Genomic DNA, 12,213 nt, shown 5'->3' with positions numbered 1-12,213 from the left:
ATTGAAGGTACAATAAAAATTATATTTTAGTGCCAGGCGGGCTTTGTGCGCAAAGAGAGAAATGCACAGCTCTGTATAATTTTTCAGACAATTATATTTATTTATTGCAAATGTAAAATAGTTGTAAACCCTTACATATACCCAGTGAAGCCACAAGCCTCAGATGATACACAGAGATGAAACAAATCCTTCTATAAAAAGTTGTACCTATTTATCTGCAGGCATCTCTTCTTTACAGCAGTTCAAAGTACAGAAGTTATACAGCTTTGCTGAGGTTTTAAAAAGCAGGGGGCAGAGAACTGAAGTTTCACTCTGCAGAGCTCAGTGAGAGTTGATTTGGGGGGAAGCGACACCACCATTTACACTGGAACAGAGCTGAGGTTGTCAACCACAGGCTGCATACTTGAGATCCCCTCTTTGTCACCTTTTTTCTCTTGGTGTCAGAAAAACTTGTCAGAAGTGACTCATGCAGATAGCAAAGGAACAAGGCAAGCAAAGGAACAAGGCAGAAGACAGACATTACACTCTGAATTTAGACAAGTATACACTATAGAGAGGTGTGCTTTGTTCATATTTCATGATCGAGGTTTACAACCACTTCAAGACAAACGGCATTATTTGCAGTGGTTTCCCCCATAATAAATACAAATTTCACAAGTCGTTTACTGTATTCTCGCTGCAGATTCATTAAAATAAAAAAATAAAAAAGAGATGCCTGCAGATACTTTTCAGCTATGTGCACACTGTGTCCTCTGTAAATGATCTCACCGTGGACCGATGAAGCCTTAAGTCTTTAAGAATCTTTGATAACTCTTTATATCCTTATTTTCTAAGGTCTTCTGAATACTCTTTTAATCAGGCCATAGTATGCATTAACAGAAAAGATCAGGTCAGAAACATTGTGTGTTTTATATGACAGGACAGGTTAAACATACACCTGAATTGATTAAAACACTTGACTCACTGATTGCAATAAGTCCAATGAACCGATCTTTAAAATGTCATTATTCAAAAGATTTACATCTCCCTTTCCCACTAATGACCTTCATTTTTAATGCATTTGTCTAGCAAGGAATTGGCAATATTTGTGGAGACCAGATCATCATTTAGAAGGCATTCATGCAGGAGTGCAGAATCTTTCTATGGTTTACAACATTTTCTTACAGTTGTAAAATAGGTTAAACACATCTAAACTGACTTACGTGAATATTCTTCTGATAAATAATTCCACACACTTTTGAGCTTAGTGTACCATAAAGTTAAAGGGTTTGTAAAGGTAATTTTTTTTTTCCTAAATAGCTTCCTTTACCTTAGTGCAGTCCTCCTTCACTTACCTCATCCTTTGATTTTGCTTTTAAATGCCCTTATTTCTTCAGAGAAATCCTCACATCCTGTTCTTCTGTCTCTAACTCCACACAGTAATGTGAGGCTTTCTCCCTGGTGTGGAGTGTCATGCTAACCCCCTCCCTTAGACTACAGGAGAGTCAGGACGCTCTCTACGTTGCAGATAGAGAAAGGAGCTGTGTGTTAGTAGGCATCCTGACTCTCCTGTAGTCCAAGGGAGGGGGCGAGCACGACACTCCACACCAGGGAGAAAGCCTTGCATTACCGTGTGGAGTTACAGACAGAAGAACAGGAAGTGAGGATTTCTGAGAAGAAATAAGGACATTTAAAAGCACAATCGAAAGATGAGGTAAGTGAAGGAGGACTGCACTAAGGTAAAGGAAGCTACTAATTGTACCTTTATAACCCCTTTAAGAAAATATGTGAAAGATTTGTCTTAATAGTGCTAGAACCCATGAAAATACCTGCCATTCAGGTTCTAACAACGCAAAATACAATGTGAAAATGGCAGCACTCATACATATTTGTAACCAATATGAGCAGAATACTAAAATCTTTTAGATTGCTATGAATTACTGTATCAATGTTTTTTTTTTTGCCCTTTGGTAAATCATTTCACTTTAATAAATAAGACTGTTTGTATAGTTTAGAGTGAGCGAGATCTTTCATTTGGGCGCCATTAAAGTCTGCCTCAAGAAAATTCCTTATATACCAGTAACATGGTTACATTTAGCACATTCTGCTTTTTATTTCCTGTGTCCTAAAGTTTAGGAACACGCCCCACTCTTTAATGCCGATTAATCATTACATTACGTTGCTAAGTAGCAGCAGAACATAGAATTTGGTCAGTGTCCAGTTAATGTACTTACTTTAAGAGCATAGAGTCCTGACTTCCCAGGGATTTTGAAGAAGGTCCCATCTCCCACACGAGTGTTAGTATGAAGCATTGCATTTAGACAAGCCAACGGAGAAGTACCACTGCAATGCAAGATAACAATAACAAAACAGAGAGAAGAAAAAGCATGCATGAAAATGGGTGTAAAACACGTGAGCTCATCTACATCCTACAATGCCTTCTCTCCCCCTGGCTTTCTTTCCTCTTCCTTTTTCTGTTCATGCTTCCCTTTAGAGAAATTCTTCGGAGCCTGAAAGCATCTACATTACAATAAAGGGTTCAACAATCCTAATCAAATGCATCTGCTCCATAGGCTTCAGGGGAAAAATCTGTGCATTATAATTATATTTCTTCCATGCAAACCAAAAAAAAAAATGAAACCGGCAGAACCATGCGCTTTCAAGAAAGTAGTGTACAAATATATTTCAGTAAAATCTTTCAGTAAATAACACAGTAAAGCTGTGGATTTTCAACATGCTGTAGACAATGCCACTGATGCACATGAATGATCAGAAGGCGAAAAAAAATCAAGTTCATTGGCAGCTGTATCCAGTGGGATAAAAGGCAACAAAAGCAGAGTGAGAAAAGGCCCCGGAAGAACAGTTTTAAGTTACAAGTGGTAATGATTCTCACTTTAGAAATCTGTCTCAAGAGTCAAAATTAAGTTGCTTCTGCAAGCTCGAGTTTGCTGTCGGTCTGAAGAGGAGAGTATGCATCAAAAAGCATCAGGGAAAACAGCTTAGTAAAAAAAAAAGTGAAATAAATGAAAAATCAAATCCAATTGGATTGGCCATACAGGCCAGTTTCTCTTTAAAAAAAAAAAGGTTGAAGCCGAAATGGAGACATAACACTGAGTAGGAGAATACTTCCCTATGCAAACACAGACTTGCTGTGCACTTTGCCTTTAGCAAATCTGTCTTTGCAAGAACTGTTGCTTTCCAAGCTGCCCTACTCGGCTCAACATCTATGACACATCTTTCCATATGAAGTACACAGCCCAAACTGAATGTCCACGTGAAGAGCACACAACTTAAACTTCATGAGAAAAACTCACATCAGCCATAACTTCTTGCTAAATTATCAAATGAGACTTATCTGTGAACTGGTAAACTTTAGTATTCAGTCAGTGCTATAGGGAGAGATAAATGGTAGTAACAATCAAAAATATCAAAATAGAACAGCAGGATGGGTATTAGAATATCTGGTGACGGGGTGAGTTCTTTTACTAAAAGTGAATAAAAATCCCAAGTTTTGGGTTGTCTCAAAAATAGAAAGAGGAGAAATATTCCAATAGGGGTCTTAGTTCTGGTGACCCTGCTGACAACCAAAGAGACACTAATTTTGGAGCGATTTCCTCTCACTTCCTTTTTTAGCTATAGCAAAAAAAAAACAAAAAAAAACAGGGGTTGTAACCATCTCTAATTCGATCCACGAAAAATAAAAAGTATTATAGTTGTATAGTTCTACCACGAAAAAAAAAAGTACTGTTCAAAAGAAGAAAAGGTTACCGATACAGCAGTCAGTTTTGTAAATTGATTTGTAAATGTTTTTATAATTTTGAAAAACTAGCTAAAATGTCACGCTGGGTAACTGTCGGGATACTGCTATAATGGTAAAGCAATTTAAATAAAAAAAAAAAATCTTGACATCTATATGAATGTTACTAGCCATTTTATTACACGTAGAACAGTCGGTGTAGTCTGTGCAACTGAACGATATGATATGATCCATTCTACCAGCATAGCTCTAGGGTTAAGAGAGAATATGTATCTGTCCGAGTCTGAGACTAAGACTGGCATGTCCATACTGGATACTCCCTTCACAGTGTCCTCCCTCGCTGGCCACTGTGCCAGTCACACAGAGTTTTATAGTGCACCAGGCAAAGCATGATAGGGAACTGAGAGACTAGTACCCATAAGGTCTGCCTTGCTGATAATTGACAGGGAGCACACAGCAGTGGGCAAAATCATAGCCATGATTCATTTGTACAGCAGCTTTCAAATCTGCCTACTGCCATCTGCTGTCAATCAGAGGTTAGGTGGACCTAATGGGGAACTAGTATCTTAGTTCTTGTGATTCTCTGCCCACCCAATAGGCACTGCAGCCATGGGAACCAGGTTCCCAGTAAGGTCAGCCATCCCTGTGACTGAGCCCATTTCCCGAATATGGGAACAGCCATATCTACCATAGTTGGGTAATGACATCACCTGTATCCTCTTGGTCCATTTGTTTGCATTCTCCCGAATCTCTTGGCCGACAGCCGAAGTGGACCAGGGATAGGGCCCTGGGTGGAAAGTTGTCACATTTATAGCAGAGTCCTAGCACAGACATGCCCTACTACTCTGAGCACTGGTGTATCTCCGTATATCAGTTTAGAACTGGTCTTTACTGTGGCCAGTTTTCTAATCTGCAAATTTGCAGTAATTCTTTAAGAACCTGTTGCTGCCCCAGCAAAAGGTTCCTGGCATACAAGGTGGTCATTTTACTGAAACTGGCACAAATTCTTGCCTGAATTAAAAATAAGTACGGTAGTTCTAAATGAAACTATCACCAGAAAATAGCCACAAATGTTTTTTTGAATCTCCCCCGGAGGCTGATTGGAAAAAATGAAGGGCAAAACCTCTGCTCCTTGCAGCATTTTTTCCATATTCAGTCCAGTATCCACTGCAGCTTGATATGCAAAATAAAACAAAAACAGACCAAAGCATCTTTGTTTGCTTCGCGTTTCTTCAAGGACACAAGAAAATCTTTTTTAATTAAATTATTTTCTTTAATGAGGAAAACGCTTTTTTAGCAAACCATGCATAAATAAAAATGGTTTCATTTTACAGTAAATGTAAAAAAAGTTTTTTTTTTTTTTTTAATGGACTGTTTTCTGTAGAAGTGCAGGGTCATCAAACCACTTGAGGCTTTCTACATTTTAGGATTATCCTACAAACAGGATTAAATTTAGTGATTTTTATGTTTAAACAGACACAATTAAGCTGTTCCACTTCCAAATCAGTCTTTTTGTTTTCATGATCTTGGTCTCTGGGGAGAATGTAAACCTATAAGCCTTGTTTCTCTTCTGCTGAATCAAATTTGTAGAGCAGATTAAGTTATCAGAAATTTGCGGGAATTACTATTGAATACATATACATCTATAAATCTCCTTGTGCTACACTACGACCAGCGAAATAATTAAAATGTAAAAAAAATCTAACTGCAGTAACCAATAAACACTTAACAGCAAACACTCCTGCCAAACCTTTAAAACTGAACTCGTCAGCAAGCGTATAAAATTGCTTTCACAGGTTTCCTCCCTGCTGTATTACCAATCCCCTGAAGCTGCTCCTCTTTGCCGCTCATCCATATCATGGTGCAAACAGAAAAAAAACTGCGCTTATGATAAAAAACAAAAATATAAAGCTGCAACAATCAAGTGAGATATTGTCACAAAAAAGTAAATGGGTATATTGCGCTAAATTAAATAAACAATAAATCAATTATATGAAACAAGTGAGTCCAAGAGTCAAAAAATGAAAGTTTGACTGTTGTCTCACCAACTTCCTCCACCTTGGGAGACCACCACCAAAAAATAGAATGTGCCCTTACCAAAGAGCGTTGACCACCTATTACGGTGGGGTCAACATAGGCTTCACGCATTGCGGCTTCACAGCTGATTTCCCTTAACCAAGATGGTGACAGAGGCAGGACACCGCTGCATGACAGGACAGGTAAGTCAGCAGCTACAGTGCAGAGGCAACGATTAATTTTTTCTAAAGGTTACCAGAGGGGGTCTAGTGCTAGAATTGTTGCTTGCGTTCCAATGCACACGGCGATACCTCACATGTGTGGTTTGAACAGCGTTTACATATGTGGGCGGGACATGCGTGTGTGTGTGTGTTCGCTTCTGGGTGCAAACTACCAGGGACATTTTAAATAAAAACATATTTTTTTTGCACTTTTTTTACATTTTAATTTTTTTTATCACTTTTATTCCTGTTACAAGGAATGTAAACATCCCTTGTATTAGGAATATATTGTGACAGCTCCTCTTTATAGAGAGATGCGGGTCAATAAGACCCCAACATCTCTCCTCCAGGCTGGAAAGCATGAGATTTTGAAAAGAAATTCACCAATCTCATGCTGACAGCCGCGATTGCAGATTTGTTTATTTCTGGGTACCTGGGTCCTCAAACGGTCCATTTGGTCACCAGTCATCTCTATGCTTCTCATCCGGCGATCGTTTCTTCGTGGCCCCAAGGGCACAGGAAAGCCCAGAGAAGCACCGGATGGCGGCGGGGACAGGATGTCCCCTCCCTTCACCTAAAAGAATGATCAAGTGGCAGAACTGCCGCTATGATCGTTCTTACAGTGCACAGATTCGCCGGCTGAAAATAGTGCTATCTGAATGATGCCTGTAGCTGCAGGCATCATTCAGATATCCCCACTGAAAGTCCAGGATGTCATATGATGTCCTTGGGCGGGAAGTGGTTAAAAAGAGGGACTGCTAAAATTGTAGAAAGAATTATCAAAGAGCATTTCAAGCACAATATTTATATAGAACATTGATATTTTCATTTACTAAACAACAACTTACAGTTTCTATTACACATTCTAACCCCATCACAAAATATGCAAAAACTGATAAAATTTGCATTGAAAATATTTTTTTATATAACTGATCATATGATATGCAACAAGAATTCAGTTTGAAAATATAACCAAAACAGCAACAATAATGCATTGACCATTTTGCAGATTTATACAGTAATCAATGTATACTTGAACCCTAAAAACAAACCCCTTTTTTGCTCTCTTGTGGCCAAAGTAGTTCAGGAACCTTTTTCGAAGTCAGAATGACCGTTTTCCTTGACGAGAAAAGTGCCATTTTTTTAAATTGGTCATTAAAACGATCGTGTGTAGGCTGCAGAGCATTTTTCTCGACGTGAAAAATGTCTATTAAAAATATAGAACATGCTCTATTTTTTCAAATTTTTTCACATCATGAAAAACGGTCGTGTGTAGGCTTTAACGACGGGGGAAAAAACACGCATGCTCAGAAGCAAGTTATGAGAAGGGAAATTTGCATAATCAGCCCAAAGGGTGTCGCCAATCGAATGGAACTTTCCCTTTATAGTGCCGTTGTACGTGTTGTATGTCACCGCGCTTTGCGCGAGCATTTTTTTTTTCATGATCGTGTGTATGCAAGGCAGGCTTGACAAGAATCACGTCGAGAAAAACTTTGTTTTTTCCATGACATGAAAAATGGTCATGTGTACGCGGCTTTAGAACAGTTCCATTGCACTTATTGGGGTGCGACTTGTGCTCTCAAAGTCGGAGAGCATGTGCACCAGTGTGAACCGGGCCTAAGGAAGTACATCTTGCCCCTATGCTATGTAGGAGAGAGGAAGAGGAGGAGGCATTGAGGTTGATTTACTAAAACCGGAGTGTGCAAAATCTGGTGCAGCTCTACATAGAAATCAATCAGCTTCCAGGTTTTATTTTGTCAAAGCTTAATTGTACAAGCTGAAGTTAGAAGTGGATTGGTTTTTATGCAAAGCTGCACCAGATTATGCACTCTTCAGTTTTAGTAAACCAACCGTATTGTGTAGTAGCAATAAACAGCCTGTCCAAGCGTGATGATGGTCAGCTCCGCTCTGTCTCCCTAGGACAGTTGGTATGTTACTGAAACGATCACCAGGTGAAAATAAATACATAAATTATAAATTATAAAAACAGAAAACTAATTCCGAAATCACATTCAAGGAATGTTCAAATGCAATGCATCAAATGTTTGTTCTTCGGTTTAAATGTACTTTAATATTACAATTTGTAGAACTCAGAAAAATTACTTACTTTCTGGAAAGGTGAAATCCAAGTGATGCAGGAGACACAAAAAGTGAAGGAAAAGAAGGAGAAAGAGTTTAGTTTGTTTCTATAAACTCAGAAATATTTTAGATAGAATCATTCTTAGCACAATATACGGTAAATGATATCATATCTGAAAACCTTGCGTAAAAGCTTATTTTTTGGGTCATTTGAACTATATAGGTTCAGTGTGTTTGGGGTCACAGCAAATGAAAGCTGGTCACTGGTCCAGCAGCAAGATTCATGTTGGCTTGTAATCTCACACCTGAAGCAAGGAGATGATGTGTATAGTAATGAAGCAGCAACTCTTCAATGTGCCACTATAAAAATGTTCTTACAGTGTAACAGTCTCCATAGTTGTAATTGTTTTGGGGTCTGTGCATGTGTGAGACTTTCCAGACTCATTGCTCTGCCTTATATTTCAATGAATTCAGAGAACCTGCTTCTGACTCATGACATAAAAGCATGTTAGCACAATATACTATCTTATGACAAAGATAAAAGAATTTTCAGCTACTAGAGCTAATCAGGGCTCAATTGCTTTACATGGTGTTGCCCGTCTAACAAATGTGGGCATTCATACAGGGTGGGTGAGCACAGGGATGATCTATTTTACTGTTCCTTTACAGGCAGCGGGAGAGAACAAGATTTGGAAGCCATAATTTGCTATATTCACCCATCAGAGGGGCAAGTACCACTACCATAATTTCAAAGGGAGAAATATGTTGCTCTGTGTATAAGGAGGATGTTTTTAGCCATGAGAGTGACAAAAGCTGGAGGATATATAGTGATGTAAAAAAGTATTTTCCCCTTCTCGATTAAATTTTTTTTTTGCATGATGTCACATGATTAAAGTGATTGTAAAAGGAAAAACTGTATTTAAAAAAAAATACAAATAATGTCATACTTACCTGCTCTGTGCAGTGGTTTTGCACAGAGCAGCCCAGATCCTCCTCTTCTTGGCTCCCCCGCCCCTCCCCGATGCCAAGTGCCTCCATAGAAAGCCACTTGTGTGGGGTAACTCATGTATGCTCGCTCTCGAGCCGCCTCTCTGTGTCTAGAAGACAGCCTCGTCCCCTGCTTCACTGGCTGAAATTGACACCAGCGGGAGTCAATGGCTCCTGCTGCTGCATCTGAGCCAATCAGTAGGGAGAGACTCGGGAGAGCCTATATATTTTTTGTTATAAGTGATCACATAATTATTGTTCTCAGCTGCATAAGGAGTTTAGTGTGGTGGGGGTGGATAACTAGTAGTACACCGATGTTCCCAGTGAATGGCTGTGCAGGGGGGCATATCAGCACAAGTCTGATCATTGGAGGACAGGCAGGCTATTCTCCCGGCACAGCCATAAAACTGACCATGCTAAAGGAAGATGTGCTCCCATGCCTAGTGTAGTCATTTTATTAATAGGAAAGCAGAGGGACTGGCAGGATCACCAGGTATTTCGCACAAAGGAAGCAATACAAAGAGAACAGGATAATTTTTAACACCAGTACATGGTACAACAGGCACATATCATGAATATGAAATGTTGGGGTAGCAAATACTTTAAGTATTTAAGTGGCTATGCTAAAGGGGGTGGGAGGTATATTTAAAGGACAGCTTCACTAAAATCAGTCGAAGACCCCTTTCACACTGGGGCGCCTTTCAGGCAATTTTGGGCTAAAAATAGCGCCTGAAAAACGGCTCCCCTGCAGTCTCAGTGTGAAAGCCGAGTGCTTTCACACTGAGGTAATGCGCAGACAGGACCTTAAAAAAACTCCTGCAGGTAGCATCTTTGGAGCAGTGAATACACCGCTCCTGCCCATTGAAATAAATGGGCAGTGCGGCCGAGCCGCCGCCAAATCGCCGCCACTGTGGCGCTTTTGCGGGTGGTTTTAACTCTTTTTTGCCTGCTAGCGGGTTAAAAGCGCCCCGCTATCGGACGAATACCTCTGCAAAAACAACAGTAACGCGCAGACACCGCCCGCCCCCCAGGGTAAAAGCAGCCTTATACTATACACCTCCTCCTAATAATCTTATGGCTACGTTTTAATGACGCTGATCTGAACAGCTACTGCTGAATAAATCTTCAATTTCTGTATAATTCAAGTTTGTTTAATTACCTTCATTAAATGACACACACTTTCAAAGCATGCCCCTCAGTAGATCATGTTTAACATTAAATATTCATGTTTATAGAGAATGACTCTCTGCACAGTTGGAGTTTTTGAGCAACGTGCTTAACTATCTTTGCCAATATATTCCTAATGTTACCAACATGTACATTATCCCAGAGGATTTATGCTGCTGAATCTACTATTTGTAAATGTAAAAACATTTAATCTTGTGTCTTTAGAGACCTTTTCCCCATGTGCATTTTCCTAAATATTTATATGAGAAAGCCGACTTATATTACGTAGGTCTGACTGTGAAAAATAGGATATGGTTAAGCATGTTCAAGAAAGATTCTTTGTTTCCCAGGTTAACCTTCACTACAAAAGCAACTCCCCATTCCATACACTTCTGGATGGAAAAAAAAAAAAAATGTACTCTCACAAAAAAGAACAAATGTAATGTAGTCATGGAAATATTGCAATATGTATCATAATCTCAGCCACTACCATTATAATTGTTATTTGTAGCTCTGCCTGCTCTACTATAAAATTATTTCATAATATATTATGATGATGCCCAAATAGGGTGCATTACAACCAGGGGCATATCCAGAGTCTAGTCTCAGAAGGGGCACTGCCATAAAAAAAAAATTGGGGGCAATTTATCAGGGAAATGGCTGGTGTTGGCGCTGCAATGATCACGGCACCATGGTTGTTATGGTGTCAGGATGATTGTAGCACGCTATTACTACATTGTTATACAAAATGAAATAGTTCAACTTACCATAATACAGAATCAGTGGGAGCCCCGAGTGTGTCTTTTGCCACTGTCGCCTGCCACCAGATGCAGCTTGTCACTTGCCACACGTTGCGGATTGTCACTTGCCATGTCACCTACCACACGTTGCGGATTGTCACTTGCCACATGTTGCGGATTGTCACTTGCCTGCTAAGGTAGTCTCTTGCTGTGTCCCAGAGTCAGGCAGCAGAGAGATGATGTAGTCTCTCTGCTTCCTGAGGCTGCCTGCACAGTGAGGGTAGAACTGCACTGTAGCCGTCCGCTCACCTACTGAGCCGCCCAGCTGCTCACCTGCTCTCTCTCACCCACCTACTGACTCACAAACCGAGCCGACCGGTCTCTCACCCGCGGAAACGCCCGCTCACCCGCATTCCTGGGGGGGGGGGGGACATTTGCCCCGTTGCCCCCCTTAGATCCGCCCCCCGATTACAACTGAAATACAAGTTTTGTGGCCATTTTAATGCAATCTATTTTTTTTTAATAAAATGCATCTATATTAAATGAGTGCTTCTGATAACATTTTGTTTTGGTGGTCACCAATGAAAATCCACTGCTACCATGAACACATATACTGTAGCCTCATGTGCCTTACCTTCCAACCAGGATTTTTACTACGTCAAGCTGCTGTGCCTGCGGACACTTGAAAGAAGTGACATTGACATTTCGTTTATGTGCTAATAACTGTACACTCCACTATAGCAGCCATTCGTTTGAAATTTCCAGCACAAAATGATTTGCCAGCACAAATAATATTCTCTTAAAAGTCAGCTCTACCCAAAAGTGATAACACAGTTTTGGGTTGGCAATAGTAGGTTAAATCTCCACCTGATTTCCTAAAATTCTCAGAGATTGCAATTATATTTACACACTTTTAGCCCTCCAGCCTCCACCATAATGTCATAGCACAGGTTCTTCACTCTACTTCACAGTGGGATTCCCCAACTATTAGTTAAGTTTCTAATGATCCAATTTGCTGCAGCAGCAGAAAAAAATCCTTCCTGATCCCCCAAGAGGAAATCAGATGTTCCCTGGATCAACTTTACCTATACATAATAGTATCCAGTTATATTATCGTATGTGTATCTAGGAAATAGTCTAGACCTTTCTTAAAACAATCTACTGAGCTTGCCAGAACCACCTCTTTGGAGATGTAAAGAGTGCCTTCTTGTCCTCTGTGATGACCTTAAGCTGAATTACTGAACACCAAGTTCACTATATGGACCAC

At 39.9% G+C, this 12,213-nt stretch overlaps 1 protein-coding gene across 2 annotated transcripts in view; it reads right to left on the bottom strand.

Moving 5' to 3' along the window:
* ASXL3 (ASXL transcriptional regulator 3) overlaps positions 1-12,213 on the bottom strand; it is a 187,741-nt gene that overhangs the window by 120,917 nt on the left and 54,611 nt on the right. Inside the window, exon 4 of one of the 2 annotated variants that reach the window (XM_040354131.1) lies at positions 2,214-2,322. In XM_040354131.1, coding sequence (XP_040210065.1) covers positions 2,214-2,322 — 109 coding nt within the window. Of the gene's footprint in view, positions 1-207; positions 1,325-2,213; positions 2,323-12,213 lie in introns of those variants that run through there. The other variant, XM_040354132.1, reaches the window with a different exon arrangement.

This window comes from Rana temporaria, chromosome 5 (genome assembly GCF_905171775.1).
Source record: "Rana temporaria chromosome 5, aRanTem1.1, whole genome shotgun sequence".
NCBI lineage: Eukaryota > Metazoa > Chordata > Amphibia > Anura > Ranidae > Rana > Rana temporaria.
This window is presented reverse-complemented; position numbering and strand designations above follow the sequence as displayed.